The sequence below is a fragment of the Cariama cristata genome, unplaced genomic scaffold (genome assembly GCF_000690535.1).
Source record: "Cariama cristata isolate BGI_N322 unplaced genomic scaffold, ASM69053v1 scaffold3473, whole genome shotgun sequence".
Classification (NCBI taxonomy): Eukaryota; Metazoa; Chordata; class Aves; order Cariamiformes; family Cariamidae; genus Cariama; species Cariama cristata.
In genome coordinates, this window is record NW_009609957.1 from 63222 (window position 1) to 86646 (window position 23425).

The following is a 23425-nucleotide window of genomic DNA, read 5'->3' on the forward strand; positions in this document are numbered from 1 at the left end:
AACATAAAATTTCCTCTTTTACTTTAGTTTAATGAGTTACCTTTTCCTTCAGTGTAGCAACTTTTTCTGTTAGATCACTGATGACTGTTTTCTGCTCAGTGGTCTCCACTTCATACACACTGCATTTCTTTAAGGTTTCATTCAGCTTAGTATTAAAAATAAAAGTCAAAGTGATATAAATATGTAGAATTATATTAAAATTGTGATGTTAGAGTTACAATACTGAGTTCACACAACAGTGGAGTTTATACTGTGAAATTAACAAACGAGGATAACTTATCACTCCAATAAAACATAAATACTTTCATGCACAGCTCTGTGTTGGGTCTAAGAAATCCTTACACCAAATTGAAGTAATTACGTGAAGTGAACAAAACTGTAAAGAAACAGAGCAAAAACTTTCAGATAGGGAAAACAGCAATATTACTGCTGGGACACAAACAGAAAGTTATGGCTAATGCTCGCCGGTTCTAATAAATTAAATACTATTTAACAATAACTTTAACTTACTTTTTGCTCGGTATGTATGAACTTTTCACCAAGCTCTTTGTTCAGAAGATCCTTTTCTTGAAGCAGTTTCCTCAAAGTTTCAATTTGTTCCAGTTGTTCTGTTGTGCTCAACAGTTTCTGTTCTTTTTCTCCAAGCAAATTTTCAAGGAAGCTATTTCTGTCACTTAATCTAAGAAGAAAATACATATTTAGACATTTTGAAAACAAAGCTTGCTTTAAGCTTTCTAGACTTACTAACCCCAAACAATTTTCCTAAAAGAATAATTATTTTTACACTTTCAATTTAAACTTCCAAGTACAGAAATAACATTACTGCAAACAGAAGCAGGAATCAAGTAACTCTTTTTCAAGTGTTTTAAGAGATTATACTTCTCATTTGAAATTAAAGCTTAAAGCAAAAAAAGCTAATTCTGCATGAAGTTGTAAAGAATCCTTATTTTACCCCTTAAGCTGCTCATTCAAGCCTGAGATCAGAATTTGATGCTTTTCCACATCTCGCATTTGCTGGTTGCGTAACTGGGTGAGTTGAGTTTGCAAACGTTCATTTTCATTCTGCAACAAAACAATAATGAAGAGCACTACTACATACAAACACCCAGAATAGCATGAGATAACTGGAGTCACGAAAATCTGACTCTTCAGGAGATTTACATCCTGTAAGAGACCATTATTCTAGCACTCCAGCAGGTATCAGTGCAAAATGCAACATTAATATCACAAGTTCAGATGTGATATTAGTTCAAATAGATGCAACCCACCTTTCAGAAATACTTCCTTCAGCAATGCTATGATAGCATGAACTCAAGGATCATTGCTACATACCCAAACAACACACACACTCATACTGTGTTAAGGCAGCTCACTTATCATAATAGGGGAAGCTACTGCTTTGAACAAATACATTCCTCATTGTTTTGAGCACAGTACCAAACTTGCAAATTTTTTTGCCTATTTTTTTAGGTTGAAGGAATGCAAAAACCCACATATGGGGGGATTGTGGAGAAAAGAAAAAGGAAGCAAGCTTCATTCACACAGTTGTTTTGTTTTTCAAACACAGTACAAATCTCCTACTCTAGTCAGATCCACTGCACCAATACAAAAAAAAAAAAAAAAAAAAAAAAAAAAAAATCTGAAAACAGCAACCAAAAACCAGAAGCAGAACACATGTCCAGAATCAACAGCAAATAGGATAAACATGCCAAACTTGTCACCGCTAATGAAAATAAGCTAGCATTTTGGAGAAGGCAGAACACACCTGTACCGCCCTCAATAGCTGCCCTTCTTCATCTACACCAAATGTTACCTGTATTGAAAGGCTTTGTTACAAGATCCTCAAGTAATAATACAAGGTTTTCTTTCATCTTAAAATCATTAATTCTTTTTTATATGTGTGCTACTTAACAGATAAAGAACTATGAGTAATGCACCAGGCCTGAAAGTTTGAATAAGAGATCACTTGTGTGATTTAGCAAAAGTAAGGTTTACAAATTATCAAACATAGTAACTTATCAGTCAGGCAATATTAAAAATAACTTTTCTGATAAATAATTACTTTACCACTCCTTTTGGTACCTTCATGGAATAATTTTACAATATAAATATAAAACAAATTAATATCTGGGGTTTTTGTTGTATATACATAAATATTAAATTATTAATTACATTTCTATATTCACACCGTTTCTTTTCCATAAATATATATGTGTGTGTGTATGAAAGAATAATAATACACACACCCATTTATAGAAAAGAAACTTGAGGGATGTCAGAAGAGGAAGACTTATGTCAATAGTGATAAAAATCTACTTCTGGACCTTCTGACAAAAGGCCCCTACAAAGAATAATGAAAATCATGTTGCTTTTTACTATGTTTCTAAAACAAATAACAAAGCTTACTTCCAAACAAGTTTCTCCAGTTCACATAGTTCAACTTCAGAGCATAATATAGTACATGTACACTCTCTGTCAACATAATTATGAAGTAGGCTTTACACATTTTTGCTAGCTGCAAATTGACATTTTTGACTTACTGTAGGCTATGATTGTAAGAATATAAACAGAGAATAAAATGATTCTCTTATATCATCAGGTTTTACACAACTGTGAAAGCTCACCTGAAGAGTCTCCATTCTACCTTGAAGCTGCAATCTATCTTCCAAATCCTGACAACGCTCTTCTAGAAAAAGAATTTGTTCCTGCAGTTGATTTCTTTCCAATTCCAACTCTTCAACCACACTTCGTAAGCCTACTTAAGTCAAAGAAGAAAAATAATTTCAAGAAAGGTCTACTAAAATTCCTGAAGTCTAGAAATGGTTTCAGCTTTTTGTTCACTATTCTCACCAGTGTTGGGCACAATCAGATCTCAACCATTGCCAGTGGAAATGCCTGAGGCCCTGCATTTCCAAAAATTAGATGGTAAAACTGCCCTTAACTGTTGAAAAACCAAAATAAAGTTGCACAGCTCAAGAACTCAGAGAACCTGGCAGAAATATTCTAAACAGTACTGTTGCTCAATCAATAGTGTGGCTCATGTTACTACAAGTTAATCATGTTCTTGCAGATCTTAACCAATTATTAATGAACAAAGTCAACTGGTCTGTATCAAAACTTGCAAGTGAGTCTATTCCATTTTAACGATAAGATATATTTGCAGCCTTTACGACCAATATAAAAACATTACAAAAATAAGAACTTTATTTCTAAATTAAAAGCATACAGCAATGGAATGCAATTCTGTTTTGCAACATAACTGTTATATAGATTGAAAACACATTCAGAGGAACAAGACTCATAACTTAAAAAACACATGATCTGGCCACATAGGATATTTCATGGGCACCAAGGCTCAACGAATTCCAGTGTTCAGTCATATTTATATTCTACTTCTGAACCAAAACTAGGCAGTTCATCCAGCACGCACATGCTTTAAAATGAAAAGGAAGAAAACGCAAGCCAAAAAAATTCAACAAAGATTAGAATACACCACAAATGGGTTGTTAGTTGAATTTGAAAACAAAAATAGACACAAAATACAGATGCTGTGCATGCTTTAATAAACTGTCTAGTCGCTATCACACCTGCATTAGGTGAAGTGTACTCTGGCCACCAACCTCCCATATTTTCTCCTTCAGCTGAATCAGTGCTATCCAAGGTGACATTCAATTCTTGAAAGCATTGTTTTCTATCAAAGTTGTATTCTTCCTATGCACAAAACACGAGAATGAAGTTTAATTTAAGGAAGGAAGCAAGGGTAAAATACATATTCTGTTATTAAAAGCAAGGTTTTAACTAGAAGTCCTAAAACTCAGGAAGCGACTCAGGTGCCTAAATGTAAGTATACGGGATCACTGTGGATACTAGAGTAATCTGCCCAGATTCCAGCTACCATTTCCAGAAAAGCCAGGTCTCCCACAGGTTTTGTATAGTAACTGCCAGGCCTTTGAAGACACCCTCAGGCATCTGAAAGGTCAATGGATAACTATGTTTGGATACCTTAAATTGGTCCCCTGATTTCTACAGTTAACAGGGTTCTCTGAATCTCAGGGTAAAGTATCGGAGTTAACTAAACATAAAATTCTTCTTCCAACGATACATTAATGTAACAGTGACATCCTAATTCTTCTTACAAAAGATTATCATTTTTTCGTGCAAGCTGCAGCACCAAATACCAAGAAGTACACCTGAATGAACTGACGTTACTTACTAACTATTCAGTAAAGCTTCATCAACAAAGAGGTCTGTAAAGATTGTACCTAAATCAAAATGGCCTTAACATATTAAGTATGCACATAGCTTCAAGCATGTGAATTATTTCAGAGGGAAGCTCATTATTTTTTGGTGTAAAATTAAGTACATTCATTACTCAAGGAATAGAGAGGTGTGATGCCATTGGAATTTTTCATCCTCTGGCTACATGCACGATCATTAAATTTACTCAAGTTTTCAGTTACGTAATTAATTTAAGTTCTTAAGCCCTTTATGTTTTTAAGTGTGATGCATCATATAAATAATAGTACTCTCCATATTTTTATTAACATACAGGTAAAAATAAACTTTTATCTCTTTTAACCCACCTGAAGCTTTCTGCTGGTCTGATTGCTTTTTCTTCTTGCCTGCTGCAGCCTGCCCACTCCTTGACCTGTGGTCAGTTCCTCCTCCAGCTCCTGTTGCCCTGAGACTATGGCTGGATCAGAGCAGCCAGGAAAGAACCAGTCATCCTCAATCAGTTTTGTGCCACAGGAAAGCAATCACATTTATATCAGACACTACTACATGAAAAGGCACCAGGGACAGGCTGAAGTCCCTATGAGTGACTGACAGAACAAGCAATCCATTGCATTCACCTTGTGATTTTCCTCCAACATTACTATGTAGAAGATAAGAATCAAGTCTGCATATCTCACTAAGAAGCAGCAAACTGAAGTCTAACTTTACTTCTTCATCAGTTCTAAATGAAGACTTTATACAGGAAACTGGAAAGGGTGAGGTTATGCTGATACTAAAAAAAAAGTCAACCAATTCAAATGCCAAATAACATCTCACTTCAATTTACCAGGTTAAAATATACCTAATTTGTATGATAAAGGCACCAGCTGAAACAGCTGTGGTTTTTATAATGTGAACAATCACATTCATTTTTATGGAAATGACATGTGTTCCTTTCAACTTTAATTTTAGTATGAGCTACAAAGCCAGATAATTTGAGGAAGTCACAAGCATGGGTTACACTGCAAACTGGCATCAAACCATCTTATCATAAATTAATAATACCATTCTTTTTAAGACAAATACAGAATCACTTGTAAATAAACACACTCAATAAATTCAGAATATGAAAGCTTAGGTATGCATCCTGTTCATTGTTAGAAATGATATTTCACTTAAAGTACATTCCCATCTGTTTTGTGATATGACAAAACATGTTTGGGGTAACAGATTAGGAAATAGATGTTTCATGCAAAGCAGACAAAACAGAACAGCCAGTGAAAAGAAATGGAAGTAAAGGTGGCTCCATACTTTAATTGAAAGTTAGATTTATTAGGTAATTACAAATTTAGCTTTCAATTTAACCACATCAATCCACAGTTGTCCCCACAGCATGCAAAATTTAGAGAACTTATGTCGATGCATCTGTGAGGTAAACACCAGAAACTATTAGGAGATGCAGCCCTACCGAAATAATCAGCTTTCATCTGAGTTGTCCAAGGATTACTTATACCACAAATTTCATTAACACACAACTCTAACACCTATTAGATTTAAGTTCTCTCTGTAATATTTCAAAATTACAGACTTAACATGTTGTCAGAAAATATTAGAGGAAAAAAGCGCCCCCCCTCCCCCAGTAATGACCTTTTTAAAGTAGGACTGCTAAATTGGATTTTACTTCTGGTTTTAATTACACTTTGGCTTCTGGCATTGTCACTTTATCAGCATTCGTTTCACACACCTTTGTTTATTATCAAGTATAGATTCTACAATTTCTTTTTTTTATCATTATACATACTTTTTCAAAGCCATAAAAATAAATGCCAGATTTCGATCACATGCCTTAAACCTCTGTTTACAAGAACTGTCATTGAAGTCAGTGAAGTGACTCAAGGAGCAAGCATTACTCCAGTTAAGAACTTAAACCCTTCTTTGGAGGGGGGAAGGGAAAAAAAAATTCAATTTCTTGGAAGTTGAAATTGAGGTAATGATGTAATATGACTGTTTTTAAGTATAATTAGAATGAATAACACACTGTCCTTTAGGAACCCAAAATATTTAGGCTCCTAAGTGTTTGATAATGAAAAAAAGAATGAAATTACCACTGTCACATGAAAAATGAAAGAAATCTGAGCTTTAGAATGATTTAGAACACTTAGGCAAGTGTTAAAACTCTTTCTGTTAAATTCAACACTGCTTTAACAACAATTAGTAAGTAAACACATTTTCTAATGTTTTACAGCAGCTTAGGGAGCTTTTCATTTGCAATTAGCTCTAACGTAAAACCTGAAACACTTCCCAGAACACCATTCTTCAGATACACACTGCATTTAAATTAACTAATGATGTGTCTGTATTTCCTTGTGTCACCATTCACACTAAATATCACAATCTTTAGTGGTCTGCAGAGGCAACAAGCCCCAGTCTGTAAAAGTAATCAATCCTGTCACCCTCTACGCCTTTGCAGCTCCCCACACATTCAATCCAACAGAGACAACCAACATATACAGCAAATTGCCACAGACTATGATGGAATGAGTAGTGGATTTATATATATAGCTCAAAATATTGGTAGTTAATATTAATGCAGGCAAAGTTCTGCAATTTATGGGATGGAATATAATCTAAAAAAAAAAAACCTAGTACTGAATTTCAAATACTACTAAGAATATTTAAGTGAATTTGATTCTTACTTAGTTACAACCACTTGTAGCAAGCCAAGAAATTTTTCTCTAGATAAGGTTACAACATAAATATGGAGTCAGCTGTTACTACAAAGAAAAATGAAGAAAGATGATTTGGTTAATACAAATGAAGAAACAAGTATTGCAAGGCAGAAAAAAAAACAAGTTAAAACCAGCATTTGTTACATGTATTGCTAAAAACCACATACCATCAATGGCAAATCTTATAAGGTACTGTTGGCAATTTCCTCAAGAGAAGCAACAACAGAAAAAATTAGCAACAGTACATTACAAGTTGCCATCGCTGCAGGAACCTGCATGCACAAAACTGATGGGAAACTATGTTCTCGCTGGCTGACCAAATCGCAGTGTAGGGTAGGAGTGGAGGGGGAAGGGACGCTGAGCGCTCATCAGGTGTAACGGCAGGAAAAAAGAAACAGAAAGGTCATGCTTATCCCAAAGGGAAAAAATGCAAAATTAAACACGGACTGACGCAGATGAAATTTTACAACTGTTATTAATATTGCATGTGGATCTGTAGTTACCACAGATGAGATAACAAGTAGTTTTAATGAAGGGATCATTATTCTCTTTCAATTCCAAAGCACTACATGCGTAAATCCCTCAAAAAGAAGAGACATGATCCTTGAAACATTTCTACGCTTACATACCAAACTTCCAAATTGATAGTGTAAATGAAAAATAATTCAATCGTAGATTAAAAAGAGAAGGCTCAAATTAACTAACTAGATTAATTATGATGGCAGGTTGTGCACATTAAAATTTGCCATTAATCTCCACACAGCTAACTAACAGGATAAAAATTACAATACAGTACTAGATGGCATGGAAGAAAGCAGTAAAAACTATCTGAAATTTAACTAGACTTTTAAAAGTTATAAGAGAAGCTGCCTCACTTTGTCATTACCTGTTTTATTAATAATGTAGAAAACTATAAAAAATGAGATCACTCAAATTGTTATTTTCTGTAAGTAATTTAATGTTTTTAACTAGCTCCAAACCATTGCCAATTAATGTTATTCAGCTGACCTACACAAGTGACACTTACTAACAGATTACCAGATATTCTAAGAAAGGTTTCTCATTAATTATATTTAAAGAGAAACTCCATCTCAGGTACATTTTACTAAGGCACCACCTTCATTCATCAAATTCAAGCCACTGCTATAGTTCACCACACCTTCACTGGTTGTTCTAGGCAGGCAGCTTTAGCATTTCCATGGTGAACTTTTTATCATTGATCATTCATATGCAGACAATAAGCTTTCGAAGTGAGTTCAAGCAGTCTACAGAGCCACAACTCAGATGGCAAACAGAACAAGCACATCTACTCATAAAAATGATACAAAAGATGAATGTATGAAAAACAGATTCAAGGAAACTGGAAAAAAGTAGAAATTGCAAATTTAAGCAATTTCACTAATTACACAAACCTTATGACTACAGAAATGAGTCATGGTGGTGTGCTACCAATTCAGTCTGAAGTACAACAGACACACACAAATATGCATATAAAAAAATATTATAATTGTATAGTAAATAAAACAATTCACCTTCTCTTTCCTCCTCGATCTGAGCCATTCTCAAGGCCATAGCAGATTTCTCTTCTCTGATTTGATCACGGGACTCCTCTGACTCTGGTACGTTTTCTTGCCATTCCAAGAGCTGACTCTGCAATTCATCCACACTACCTGATTCACTGGCCTAACAAGAGAAATTGCACATGAAAATATATTTACCAAATCTCACTACAAATGTAAATAACATTTTAAGTTGGCAAACCATTCACAGAGAAAACAAGCCATTATAATTCACCACTTTGCATAAATACAAACCTAAGGAAGTGATGATAATGGCTATTGCAGATTATGTAAAAAGCAAGCTTCCCCACTTCGTAAAATATAAAAAAAGTTACTGTCAGTTGCACTTTTTTTCTGCTATATTTTTAAATAAAAATGTTTTTTTTAATCAAAATATTGTTGCACATTTTCATCTTAGCAATGTTTCAAAGTAAATCAATATTCAACTGTCTTTATGTGGGATAACACATCTCTATTAACTTTTTTCTGTGAACAGAATAAAAATGTTTCTGCTTTTCCTTCAAAATAAAAATCATTTTAAGATTTTACCAGGAAAAAACAACTTATCCAGGAAATTTGGAAAAAATTATTCTTTTTTAGCAAAATATAATTAACAGTTTCAAACTGGCTCTGCTGCTAGGGCTGTACAAAGTTACCATGATTAATGTATACTATTCATCCATCTAAAGCCCTTTAGCAATATTTTCTAAGTCTTCTCATTTTCTTATCCAGACCTGCACACTTTTCAAGGTTACAGCTATTATTTCCTTCTGAAAGCTGTTTTTATTGTATACAAAATAACAGCCATACTTTGATGACTCATGTTAAATCTAACTAAATAAACAGTAAATTGCTTGGAAAAATATAATTTCAGGTACGTGGCGAAGTAATTCGAAATCAAATCTTTTTAAGTAACTCAAAACCTGTCAGCTTGTTATCCAACTGAATAGCTACTGACACTGACAACTCCATGTAACAGCAAATTAATTTTCAGCTCCAAAATCCAGCTAACACACTTTTCAAAGTCTAATTAGCACTGTTTGAGTTAATCAGTAACTCCTACAAAACAATTTTAAAGTCAACCTGTGAAGCTGCCCTCTTTGTAACTTGGTCAAGATCAGCTTGCAACTTCCTTTGCTGCTCTTCATAGACTTCCAGCTTAGTCAGCAATTCTTCTACAAAAACATAATAAATTTGGTTCATTAGGACACAAAACTAATAGGAAGATCAATAAAAATTTAAAAGAAAGATTAAAAATGAAAATTCAGATGATAATTCATTTCAGTTAGAAGACCTCTGCTGGGCTGTGTTATCCATCTGCCAATGAAACTGACTTCTGGACTATTAAATATCGATGAGCGCTTTAAAGTTAACCTGTTAACAATTTGAACAGGTGAACTGAAAATTCTACCTTTTGTCCATTTACAGAAAGGATGTCAGAGAAAATAACACACGGTGAAATAGAAAAATCTCTCACACAGCTCTGCTTTAAACTTTCTGAGATTTTAAGCAAAAATTCTCTCTCAAACCCTTACAAAAGAAAAGATAATTCTGAATTTACATGCAACTCACTGCTCTCAAAAGTTTATTGTACATACTCTGACAAATTTTCCAAGTATGTTTGGTCTCACTTTTCCTCCTAAGAAGATGCCTCTTCCACTTTCTGGAAAAAAAGTTTACGCCTGTTCTGCGTAAGCCTAAATACAACAAGAATTATGCACAGGTAGATTTAGGGAAGGAAAAGCTGAGCTGTAACTCTGACTTAAATACTGTATGCTATTGTTCAAAGTTGCACGAAGTTACCTCAGAATCTGTTTTAAAAAAAAGATACACCCTGAAAATGAAAGAGGAAGTTCATTCATCTGTCTCTTTACTTTAATCATCTGCAAAAGAAAAAGATTTTTTTTTACCGTTTTGAGTTCTGATTTCATATAATGATTGCAGTTTTGACTGTAGTTCTTCATTTTCAATTTCTAATTCTGAGACACGACTGTTTAAGGCAGACACATCGATATTCTTTAATGAGAAGTAAAAGAAAAAAAAAAGTAGTTATGAGTTTTTCAAATGCACCAAAACACCAAAAACTCAGCAAAGTCAATGCAACTTTTTTTCCCCTGTTTTTTTAGTAATATTTAGAATAGCTGTTTTTCTAGTATTTGAAAGTGCAATAAACTAGCTAATCTTTAAGAAATTTACTGTCGAATGCTGGTAACACCAGCCTGTACTATTTTTTGTTGAAACTTCATCCTGGATCAACATTTTACGATCATTCAATTTTTATACATAAATTCATATATGAAGATACTTTGAGTAAATTTTTTTAATATTGTATTTACCCTGTATTTTATATTTTTCAGTCAATCTCCAAGCAGAGTAGTTTAAAACAGGCATGGAATATTAAGCATAATGTTACACATACATTTTTCAGTTCATCCTCCAGTTGTTTGATTCTTGATTTAGACCAAGCCTTCATTTTCAAAAACTTTGCTTCAGATTTGCTGGCCTCTTCTGTTTTCAATTTCACTTGTTCTAAGAGACAGAATGCAAAAAAACTATTTAAAACTCTGAAAATATTATTAATACAAGACCTATGTTTAGTTCCTTTAGCAATTGGAAGTTATAAACTTATAGAAGACAACTGCATTTACAGAAAAACAACAAGAACAATAAGAAATGTAGTGAGAAATTCATAGTTCATGTGATTATCTTCGCATTCCTATAACCCTCATTATTATAGTATTTGATCATAGATACTTTTTAATTAGTGTGGTAATAACTCTTCCACCATATTTAATGTAGTTCTACTTGCAAGAGGTATGAAATTGGCATCCAATACATAACAGTCTGGGGTAAAGAAAACCTTCATATGTAACAACGGTTTAAATAGGATACCTTCTAAATCCTCCATCTTCTCTTTGGTTAGAGACTCCAGATCTCTTTCTTTTGAGTTAGTTTGTCCACCACCACTTAATTCTGCCACTTGTTTCTTAAGCTGAAACAGGGCCTGATCTTTCTCTTGCAGCTCAGTTTCATGTTTCTCTTGAATTTCATGCAGTTCAGCATTATATTTCTCCTTAACTTTTGTTATTTCAAGCTCATGTTTCTCCATCATGTCTCTTAACTGAGCTCTCATTACATGTTTCTCAGCATCCAGTTTAGACTGGAGGTTTTCTTTTTCAGACAGAAGACGTTTCATGTTTTCATTAATCTCCTGTAAAAAAAAAAACCTTTATATTTTAACGCAAAATATTTTTAGTACCATCAGCAAATATTATATCTGTATTCCTACATACATTATAATCAGAAAACAGGGTTACTGTTGGTAATCTGGCTGTACTACAAAAGCTACTCAGCTCTCTGCCGTTCCAAGACAGAAGTGGGGACTTCAGCAGAATGGCATGACTATTTGAGTGAGCGCAAACTACATGCAACCTCTCCCATAGGTGAAAACTGAATAAAAAAGAATGTTTGGTTCTATGGAATATAAAAAAACCCCACAAACACCAAAACAAAACAGAAGCACATCTCTTTAACAGTGATCCCAAAGATCATGAGTGCTCACTACAATGCCACCCAGGTGTTATCACCTACATCCATTAAAATTAAAAGTTTGCAAACTGATCTAGTTTTTATTTACAGTATTTTGTTGCTAACTGGTTTTCTGTTAGTGCTTATTCTACTTTTAGTGCCTTTACGTTAGGTATTTTAATACATAAAGATGTAGAAAAGATTACAGATCACTATAGCGGAGCAGTCCACTCACATTAGACCTGCTGTGCAAAAAACTACTTTCATGATACATAAACCTAAGAATATAAACTGTCCAAGTAAAGAAGCTGTGCAGGACAGCAGAGGGAACATTTCCAAACTATGGTTAAAACTGCTTATGTAAATAAAGCAAGGCTTCCTGCTATTTTAAACTGTAATGAAACTTCAGCTTTAAGTGCTTTAAGTTCCTGTTGTCACAGTCAAACAGTCAAACCTTCCCTCTACCCTCTTCTGTCCCCTCAATCCACCAGCACTAGGTACCATCAGTTCTTGCAGAGCATTGCTGTAGGCAGATGCATCTAACTTAAAAGGAAAAAAACAACAAAACTCTGCATAAGGCTGAAGGCACAACAAATGGGAAGGACAAATGAAACAGGCTTAAACTACAATGGATCTTAACTACTTGAGCAGGACATCTAGCTGGCTACACAGTTGAAACTATTTCTAGTAAGATTTTGATTCTGGCGGCCCTCTTGGTAAGCTGAAAATTTGTTGGAAATAGTATAGCTAAAATGCTGGACCTGGCACCCCAACCAGGCTATAATGTGTCCATTTCAGCAAAGAGTCCCAAAAGTCTATCTGAGAGACTGTACCGTCCTTTTCCTACACTGTTGAACTAAAGCAGCAGCACTCACAGGCTATAATCACAGTTCACGCTAGGTGCTTAAACACAAAGAACCTTGACTAGGTATTGCTTTTGCAACCAGTTGAAATACAGCAAAAGGAAAGGCACACAATTAGCAAAATGCTCCTTGATGGGGAAAAAAAAAAAGCTCCTCAGTTTTGGGGCTCACTGCAGTCTCTAACTAGAGAAACTGAAATCTTTTGACAGCAAAAAGTGTTCCCTACGTAACAAGTTCCCAAAATGAATCAAGACAAACTATGTGTGAGAGTTGACAGTTTTGTATTTTATGGACTTTACTTCTCTTTTAAGTTATTTCCTAACTGGAATTAGTATTTGTTTGTACAACTACGGTTGCATTAACACACGTCAAAGCTTCCCAGAGAACTGCTCAAGTATTTTATGCAAAACTATCTTTTGTGCACAACCAAATAGCCTTCTGAACTTGTAATTGATCTGATGAGTTTAGCTGTGCACATATGCTATTTCTTACTTTCAATTGCTGGTCCTTGACATCCAGTTCTTTTTGCAAGACATCTATCACCTGTGTCCTTCCCAGCATGACTTCTTCCTTTTCATGGAGCTTCTGTTTCAAGGCCTTTAGTAGCTACCAAAAAAAAAAAAAAAACAAACAAAAGCAAAAAACATCAAGCAATCAATAAAGGAATTAACACTTTCAGAAGAGAAAGAAAAAGACTTACCTTTATTTTCCCAGTCAGACATCTGAACTGCACTGCAGATGTTAGTAATTACGCGATCCCAAATTCCCATGTCTAACTAAGTCAAAGCAAACTACTGAGTTTCCAAAGCAACATACCTGTTCTAGGTCAGCACTTGCATCAGATTTAGCAGCTAATATGAAGAGCTCCTGCTCATGCTTTTCTCTTTGTGCTTCCAGTTCCTTTTCCTTTTCCTGGATAATATTTTGAAGCACACACACCTAAAAACATATAGAAAGTAAATATGAAATCAGTCCACAAAGGTATAGCAAAAGTATACTGAATTGTCTAACTAAAGGTACAGCAAGATAATGTATTCTATTTTAAGTCTGAATTTTGCTTCCAGTAAATATACTAATCAGTCAGTGATTACTAACATCGGTGGTGCATGTGGATAAACCCCCAACTTACAGAAAATCTGTCTCAATTCCACAATAACAAACTCTAAATGAGAAGCATAGTACTGTTCATTTTTGTTTACTAACACAGATCTTCACCTTTCTCTTTTGGATGCCATTGTTCTGAAACTTCTAATTTCTAAAAGATTACACTGATCGTGTTCATTCCTATAAAGTTTCTACCAATTAAGCCCACATTGAACCTTTGAAAACTAGCGCTCTCCTCCTCAAAGACTTGTATTCTACTTCCAACATTTATTAGCTACCTTACAATTTTTATAAGAACTGGCTATAACTTTTGGAATCTCGCTAATGATATTTTGAATGAATTCACATAAAGTCCTACCCAGATTTATATCCGAGTGACAACACTGTGCTTACCGAAATGGCTTTTACAGTCCCAATTGTTTGTCTCTTTCTTTCTTTCCTGTATCAAAACTAATTCCCTGTATGCTGCTGAACAGATGTGGTCATGTTGAGGATCAAAAGTAACATTTGTGTTACAGATAAAATAAACTCAGACACCAAATGACGTGGGGAATACTGAGATGAATAGTTTCACATGTGGCAGAACTCAAATGCTGAGGGATCAGGCACATCCCATTAAAATCTCCGATTTAGCTTCCAAGGGAGTTTGAAGAGCCTGGTAACATCAAGGAATGCATAACATGCTCCCTAGTTCCACCTGGGGTTTGGTTTTTTTTAAGTACTATTTAACAAGTTGTTGTTGTTTGTCTTGGCCTCTTAATCAGCAGCAAGCTTTTCTAGAAAAGTTTCCCGTTAAGAATACAAAACTTCTGCTATTTTTCAGTCAAGAGGAAAACACAATTTTTTTTTCATGCTCTCATACTAAAGTGTGCCAGATAGATCACTTTCACTTGTGCTGTGAGCTGTCAAATAACCATTTGTGCCAAGAACAGTTGCAATAATCCAAAAACAGTACCAGCCATTGCATGTGTGCATTTTTGCACCTTGAGATGTAGTGCTACAAGAAAGAGATGTTTGGAGGTTCTTCAACTGAAATTCTGCACAAGTCATTTCACTCTGTTACGCACTAGTTCCTCCGTGCCTTGCACAAAACTTTCCACTTCAATTATCACCAGCACAAACCATCTACTGCTTCATTATTCTCATTTCATCTGAACACCATACAAATCTTTACTCAACAATCATCCAAAATTAAAAATAGCATTTCTTAACTATTGAGATAGAAACACTATGGCCAAGATACCACTTCTTCCACCAAAGAATGTAAATACTTTTACAGTGTATCTACTTACGTTTTCCACATATGTAGCTTCTTTTCCTTGGAAAAGCTCTCTTTCTTTGCTCTGAATATTTTTAAGACTCTCAATCTGTTCCTGGAACAAGCTGCATTTTTCTTCACTGTCTCCAACCTTCTTGGTAAGGTTCTGAACTAGAATCTGCATGCTTTGTAGTGACGACTCTTTAACAGCCAGCTGATTCTTTAGAATGCAAACCAAAAGACAATTAGAAGAATGGACCCAGAAAAAAGATATAGCAATCATCATGAAGCCTCCTCCTAGCCCTTCCCTCAGTTAAAGTAACATCAAACTCAAAATTCAGGTTTGGTTTTAATTGGAATGAAATTTGCCAGCAGATTCTGAAGTTGATACTAATATGTATAAATATTACTGACAAAAGTAGTAAATAAACACAGATCTACTAACACAAATGAAAATAATCAGGAAAGAATTTTTATTCACATGAATAACTGCAGAGGATTTGTGCTTCAGGCAAGGATCCACCATATAACGCACCAGAATTCGTTGATTCCTTGAAACCTCTATGGAGATTTTATATTTGAGCTGCTAATATACCTTCAATTCTTCATTGGGCAAGGGTATTTCATTGGCAACACCACTTGATCCACACGCTACTTGTAAATCGATGATATAAGCATCTCTTTCAGCTAACTTCTTTTCTTTCTCTGCCAGCATGGCATCCATTTCAGCCCCACGACAGCGCTGGGCCTCCAGTTCAACACTCTGAAAATGAGAAGACAGCATTGCTTGTAACCTATACTTCCACCATCGACAGCACAGAACAACAGTTCGCACTATTTCCTTATTGTCTGTATTAGGGTACTGAAAAAGTTACAGTGAAATTTATAACCTGCTTCAATTTTAAGTGCAATCTTTAATTACTGATCCTTTCTCTCTGGAATTCTGCGGCATTCACGTTCCCGCCACTTTCCACAGTGAACAGTCATATCCACAAAACACATCACTGCATAGAGCAACTAATATGAAATCAGCCCTTGCCTACAGTTCTTCCTGTTATGACTTATTTTTGCAACTGGAAAAATTGAAACAAAACATATGTTCAAATATACGTTCAAAATATAACATTTAAATATAACATTAACCCGCAAAGTTCATATTTGTGTATCCTATTCTATTCATTTTCAAATGACTAAAAAAAGCACGCTTGAGGATTCACTGCTCACTGAAAACACAATGACAGAATTCTCAGTGCGTTTGCTCGGGCAGGTTGTAGCGTATAAACTTCTCTGTCTACTCAACAGAAAACTCTCAGAATATTGGTTTCATTGTGCAACATATAATTAAATACGTAAATATATTTAAACAAATATATTTAAACAATAGCCTATACCACAAATGTGAAAAGCCACACACTTGGCATCATACAAAACATCACCTTTTTTTGTAACTCTTCATTTTTTTGTGTGATCTGGGATTCTAGTTCTTCAATTCTCCTTCTCAGTACTAATATTTTCCCACGATTTGCTGCAGCATTTTCCTGGTCGCCATCTTTTGATGCCTGCAAAAACAGGGAGTTCTGCATTCCATAAATAGGTAACACCTGACTTCTGTACCTCTACCTATTCAGATAATACTGGTGAGAAAAAGTGGACTCTACTCATGGTTTGTGTTTCAGTTCTCTTATGTATTACATATTCCACGTAGAAGCTAGACAAATCAGGCACAGAATTTGTATCACACTTGTAAAAATATTTTTAGATTTAAACCATTAATGATAATTATTGACGCAAAGCAGACTGGAACGTGCAATAAGGGCATTCATTTCCACTGGCAATTGTAACCCATATAATCTGGCAAGTGTAGGCCATATAACTCAGAGGGGAAAAAAGGACTATTGGAGGGAAAAAAACTGTTCCTAAGTACAATGTTTCCAGTCAGAATTTCAGTAGGTATAACTACAGGGTAACAGAAATAATTTGCCATTACAAAAGAAATCAAGTACTATTGCTAAGAACATATTTTATTAGCCAAAAAAAATAGATCAGAAGCATAAATAATTAGCTACTGCATGTCTTTGAGGACACCTAGGACACTTCAACAAACTGATATGTTTGTTCCCTTTCAGCACACCTTTAAAAAACAAATTCCCTAGAAACATTAAAGCCTCACTAAAGTTATTTTAAAAGCTGTATGAAGTCAGAATATGCTATTTTGAAGAACTGTAAGTCTGCTCACACAACTGAGTTACTACAGATCTGAGAATCTTTGTTAACAGTAAAACACTGGTCCCTTAAATGAGACATTCCAACACTTGATTCACATTTTGCTACCAAGGACATTTTTGTACTTCCATGTTTATCTTGGACATTAAAGTAACAAGTTAGGTTTTGTTTTTATTTCTTCTCAAAAACTTATCTTCCTGACTCACGTGCGTTAAAACTTTGAGCTGCTAATAAGATCAGTAAGAATTTTTTTATTAAAACAATTTGAAAGGAATGAACAATTTTTTAAATTTCTATAGAAAGAAAAAAGAAGAATAAAATAGAAATACACAGATGGACTGACAGCACCCATACAGTCTACCCTGATCCTAATTTAACTCAGCTCAAGATTTGAACTTCAGTTCCACATTTGAGTCCAGCACACAAAACTGTCCACAACCTTACAGAAATTACGTCTGCTTTAAAACGTAAGGACACTTGCCTTTTTTTGTTCTGCTTTTGCCTCTAAGCCTCCTGATACTGACAACTGTTTCTTAAGTTCTTCCACCTGTGAGGTTAAAGATGCAACCTTGGCTTTGTTTTGCAGCTTCAACTTGGAAAGTTTGGTGTCAGCAGATTCCTTCTCCTCCTACAAACATCAAAGTCATGAAGGACTAAATTAGCTACATGAATAACTGCATCCTTCAATTCTTCAGAGAGAGAGAGAGAGAGAGAGAGAGAGAAATCTCAAGTGATTATCAAAAAATCCTTCCCCTGAAGAGACATTATAACATCACATGCAACAGGTCTGCATATATGAAACATCCTTCCTTTTCATTATTTAAACTTTCTGCACAAGGTTATTATTATTATTATACAGAATCCATAGCATCATAATGTTAGAAATTTTTCTATTTTCTGATAGCTATACAAATTCAGGGCTTGATTTTTTTTAACCAAAAGAGTTAACTTTTTTTTGATGCAAAAAAGACACCTTCATAATACTATAAAAGCGTATTTCATTTTGTTTAAAGAGATGACTTAATTTACAATAAGTTTAAGAAAATTCAATATTTTAACACTTGGCTGTTCATGTCCACAGAAGACTTTTTTTTTTAAAGTGTAAAAGTAAGTCTCTTGCAGGAACAGACTGTTTAAAAAACAACAGAGTAAAGAATAACAAACTCACAAGTCTTCAGCATATTAGATATAAATTCTTTCTAGTTCCATCTTTCCTAACACCACGCAAAAACAGAGGATAATATATAGTAGCATTAATTATAGGACCATTATACAACAAAAAGACATATATAGTGGAAGGAGAAATAAAAAAATTATCTACAGAAATTCAGTTTGCGGTAAGCTGGCATCTCACTAAACGTCCAGTAATGATTTGGACAGTGTTTTTCCCCACATTTAGCCTAAAATGACACATACCTCTAGCTCCTGGAAAATCAGTTATTAAGCACATCCGCTGATGCAAGGAACACGTTGCCTGTGTAATGCCCAAACCCAGTTACAATTCTGGAACAGAAGACACACTGGCAAAAGCAGTAACGTCCAGGAATCATAACAGCTAATTGCGACCAATGTTTCCTGTGTTCCTAGAGTTGCTATAACCAACTATAAGCTTGTATCTATGAAAACAGCTCATGATAAACAGGACTGCAGGGGGTTTTCAACAGTCTTTTTGACAAGAATACACGCACGGTACCTTTAACTGAAGATCTTTATTTCGAAGCTCAGCATCCTTCTCTCTGACAAGCTCCTTTAGCTGCATTACCAGCTGTTCAGTACTTGTCAGCTGTTCAGCCAAATCTGCCGCCGACATGCTTCTCGCATCTTGTGAGCCTGCAGCCTGCTGACATTAAGTATACTTTGAACAAAATGGTGCAGACAATACCGCTTCTGCAAAAAGTCTTCAGTTGGTGTTTGTTTGGGGGCTTTTAAAACATTCAGCAGATCTTTAATATTAGAGTGCGATACTAAAACGTACATACAGTATATGTACCTATACCTGATCATTTTTAGCAAGTATGATAGACACATGAAATTATCTTCGAAACTCCTTTAGGAATATTAGTTTGAAACACAGCAAAATTATCAAAGCATCCTAGGTATCTAAAACTGAATTTCCTCATTTACTGGATTTGCATTGCAACAGCCAGTAGCCTTACCAAACCTAGTGACAATAAAATATTGATATTGAACATACTGTAAACAAAAAATACACTTGGGATAAAGCTTATGTAATTCCTACAGATGTTTTCCTAAAGCAAGATAAGCATAGCGAAGAGGAGTAGAGCAGCTGTGTCACGCACGAGAGATTAAATACCAAGTAGACAGGGAGCAAGAACCTAACCTGACTTTTACAGTCCTAAAACTGAGTCACGGTAAAACTAGTTAAGCAACTTACTTATGAAAACACAAATACATATGATTAGCATAACATCAGTTAAAGATTGTACAGGTCCGAAATTCTTAAGACAATATTATTTTAATAGTAATTCAATACTTACTACTGTTTTGGAAGAAGAATCATCTCCACTACCCCATTTCCACATAGTTTCACGATGGCTATGAAAACATAAATGAAATAATATCACAGTGAGTATCAGCGACTCGCAGATAACTGTAATTAACTCATACTTCTCTCTACATGTTTCACTGTAAAATGCTCGAAACTAACTTGTTTGGTCAATTCTGACAGCACCTCTGATCTCCACCACATTACTAGCTGTTGAGAAATAATGAAATTATGTATAAAATATGCATAACGCCTTTTCTAAAAACAGTGAGTCAGTAAAATGTCATTACTATCAAAAACAATCCAAAGAAGTCTTTAAAGAGTAAATGCCATAAAGTATTATTCAGCATAGTTGCTTCTCTCGCGTATAAACAGAAGATACAAACCACATACAGTTTGCTAACATTTAACCTGACCTTAAACACTGCCTGCCACTGCAATGGAACCAGGATTATACCAATGCATATTTCTATAAAATCATACATAAAGACTAAAAACATTAAAGAACATCAAACTCCTTTAACTGCTGTGCGACTGCTGCATATCTGAAAAACACAACGAGCATTGCTGATGCTGATCAGTATATAAAATACCTGCATCTGAAACCCCAGGAACAGCAAGTGTTCCTTGCTTCTTTTGCTCACAATCAAGTACCATAGATTTCTAAATGGCACCAAAGTACCACACATACGTATACACAGTTGCCGTTTCTGATCATGGAAAGCTGTAGCTTCCTAATAAACACAAGTATAGGCCATAAAGAGACTTTAAAAAGCAAAATCCTAAAGACTGAGTAGGTACAAGGCAGTTCAAAGGTTAAGACCTTTACCAAACAATGGTGACAAACTTGGTTGAGAAAAAAAATGGGCAAAGTCTATAAAATAGCCCATGCAGTAAATTCCAAACTGTGTCTTGGAGACATAACCTTAAGAGCAGACTAACATATCTTGCTTGGCTTCTGGATAATATTCTCAACAGCAGGATGAAGTGAAAAGAGAAGCTATACCTGTCCAGTAATTTTCACTCTCAACTAGCAACATCCAGAGGAAAATAATGTGTCCTTTCTAATCTGTATTACAGACTTTTGAAATATGCATACACAGATCAGTGCTGAACTTGGAAAGCAGTATATAATAAACATTAGCACATAGCTTATCTTAAGAAATATGCAGAACGATAGCAGAGGTTGCTTTTAAAGCTCTTTATCATTTCAAAGCTAAAATCAGGAATCACAGACTGCAATTTATGGCCTACATTACCTACAAGGCCAAACCGGATTCTAACATTAAAATCAATAAATGAGTGATGGGCTGGGGACAGGAATTACAGAACTTGTAAGTAAAAACCTCCTCTCATAACTACTCCAGAGCCGTAACATCAAATCTGTTCTCAGGGAAAAAACTCATTTCTAGACACTTAAAAGGGTTACCCAGGTATAAAGAGGACAAAATTACTCACTAGATGTAACATGGTGGTGCATTTGTATTTAATTTCTGAATATTTTAGCTCATTTCCAGCTCTGATGCAATCGCTTTTGCTCAGTTCACGTGCCAGCATTCCTACTTCAATACCTTAATCGCTACTTTCTGATCTATTTTTATTTACATCAGGGACACTAAGTATTGACAAGTTTTCCAAATCAAGCTGGCAAACAAAACTGAACAGGCTTTCCTTACCCAGCATGAAGTCAACCACTAATGTTTTTTGCTTTTCTTCAGGGGTAGAGTCAGCAAGTTATAGCACTGAGGCTGGTGAAGCTGCAATCTGAATGCTGGATCACTCAGCTCGATCCCCTCTCCTTGCGGTACATCTAAAACCAATTCAATTAAGTTTTCTATCACCATTTTCCTTCCTTTGGCAGCCTATGTCCTGGGCATAGCACTATCAAGCACCAAGCATCAGAGAAGCAGGGAGTCCAAATTATCTGTGGCTACCCTCTCTGAAGTTTTCAGTGACAGATAATTTGTCTTCCCCCTGTAAGTTCAAACAGCTCACCCTCACTTTCAAGGTTTTATATTGCTTCATCACTGCCAGTACCTCATCCTGCTCTTCACCTTGCATATTCTACTGTGCTAATAACCATTCTTTGCCGTCCACTACGCACTCATTTCCATTAATCTCTTCTTCACTGAAGAAGAACAGGGAGGACAGTCGAATCTTTCAGAAATTCCACAAAATACAACAGAGGCCCACTGAATTTTACGAAACAAGTTTCTTCTGATGCTCAAAATACAACTGAGGTTTTGGCTCTTATCGCAAGGGGACGTTACCAAAAAGAAAGGTCCCATTGGCAGCTTTGCCTTCACACTCACCCGTTCTGTTGTCCCAGCACTAGCTGCAGCCAAATCCAGCTAAAAAAACTAATCATGTATTATTCATTCGGGTAGTTTCCAGCCTACTTACTCCCCCGAGTCAGATACCGCAGGGCCCAGCACAAGGGGAACTCAGGAGCACACAACAGCAGACAGGACAGATTGCAGCAGCAGCTCATACTGTCGCGGTCACAGAAAACCCACAGCTTGACGGTGACCGAACTACGTGGTAAAATACTGAACTGTATTCTTACAAATACCTACGGGGATGGCTAATCAGGCAGAGAAACAGTCGACTGACTCCCACAGAACACCGTGTGTTTGTCTAACTTTCCGCACATCTATTCCAAAACCATTCTGATGTAAAAAATGGCTTCAAAGAGCACCCATGTGAGTTCTCACTGTGGAGCTAGTAAGGTAGGACCTTTCCCTCTTCTCTTGCAGAAATATAGACTATGGAAGAAAACACGGAGGCAGAACTCTGTTCCTCTTACTGCCAAGGAAGGTAATGGAAGACCCCTTTCTCCCCTCTTCCACAAGACTACAGCAGAAAACCAGACAGTAGCAGAAGTGTATAAAAACTCAGGTAAGTGTTTTATTATTTTAAATACTGTTCCTAGAACAATTTTGTACTTTAAACACGCCCACTGAAAGAAAAGCATTTTAATACAATTATTTTCTTCTTGTATCTGCAGATTTTTGCTTTTATCCTTGTTTGACGGCTTGTCAAGACCTTGGTTCTTCTGCTGAATACGCTAAACTTGTTTTCAAATGGTCTGTCCCATCTATGACTTAAAAGCTCTTGGGACAAAACCTGCACAAGCATACGACATACAGCAAAGAAGTACAAACACGGAAGCTGTGTTAATCAAACCACAAGCACTCTGGAAAGTTAATATAATAACACATTTATATAGCAATTACTCATGTCTATTATAAACGCTATTTCGTAATAATACTGACCGCATGTTCCTCTTAAAACCAATATACATGGGAAGTACTATTTTGTAACAGTGCACCACTGGAGAAACAAAAGAGCAGCACAGAGCCCTCGGTGAAGCGCAGGGGCATGTGCAGTGCCGAAAATGAGCTGTTTTCATCACGGCAGCCAGGTGTAGTGACTCCGGC

General features: G+C 35.5%; 1 protein-coding gene across 1 annotated transcript in view; it reads right to left on the minus strand.

Annotated features, from left to right (window-relative positions):
- LOC104159710 (golgin subfamily B member 1-like) overlaps positions 1-19289 on the minus strand; it is a 33405-nt gene extending 14116 nt beyond the window's left edge. Inside the window, exons 1-18 of the mRNA XM_009697694.1 lie at positions 19173-19289; positions 17961-18107; positions 16693-16815; positions 15852-16019; positions 15291-15476; positions 13711-13833; positions 13387-13500; positions 11396-11714; positions 10992-11026; positions 10414-10519; positions 9587-9678; positions 8477-8627; positions 4584-4693; positions 3621-3711; positions 2625-2755; positions 953-1062; positions 511-679; positions 41-145 (exon numbers count right to left, since the gene is read on the minus strand). Of these exons, the coding sequence (XP_009695996.1) occupies positions 41-145; positions 511-679; positions 953-1062; positions 2625-2755; positions 3621-3711; positions 4584-4693; positions 8477-8627; positions 9587-9678; positions 10414-10519; positions 10992-11026; positions 11396-11714; positions 13387-13500; positions 13711-13833; positions 15291-15476; positions 15852-16019; positions 16693-16815; positions 17961-18107; positions 19173-19289 (2397 nt within the window). The remainder of the gene's footprint in view (positions 1-40; positions 146-510; positions 680-952; positions 1063-2624; positions 2756-3620; positions 3712-4583; positions 4694-8476; positions 8628-9586; positions 9679-10413; positions 10520-10991; positions 11027-11395; positions 11715-13386; positions 13501-13710; positions 13834-15290; positions 15477-15851; positions 16020-16692; positions 16816-17960; positions 18108-19172) is intronic.
- Positions 19290-23425: the final 4136 nt, after the last annotated feature.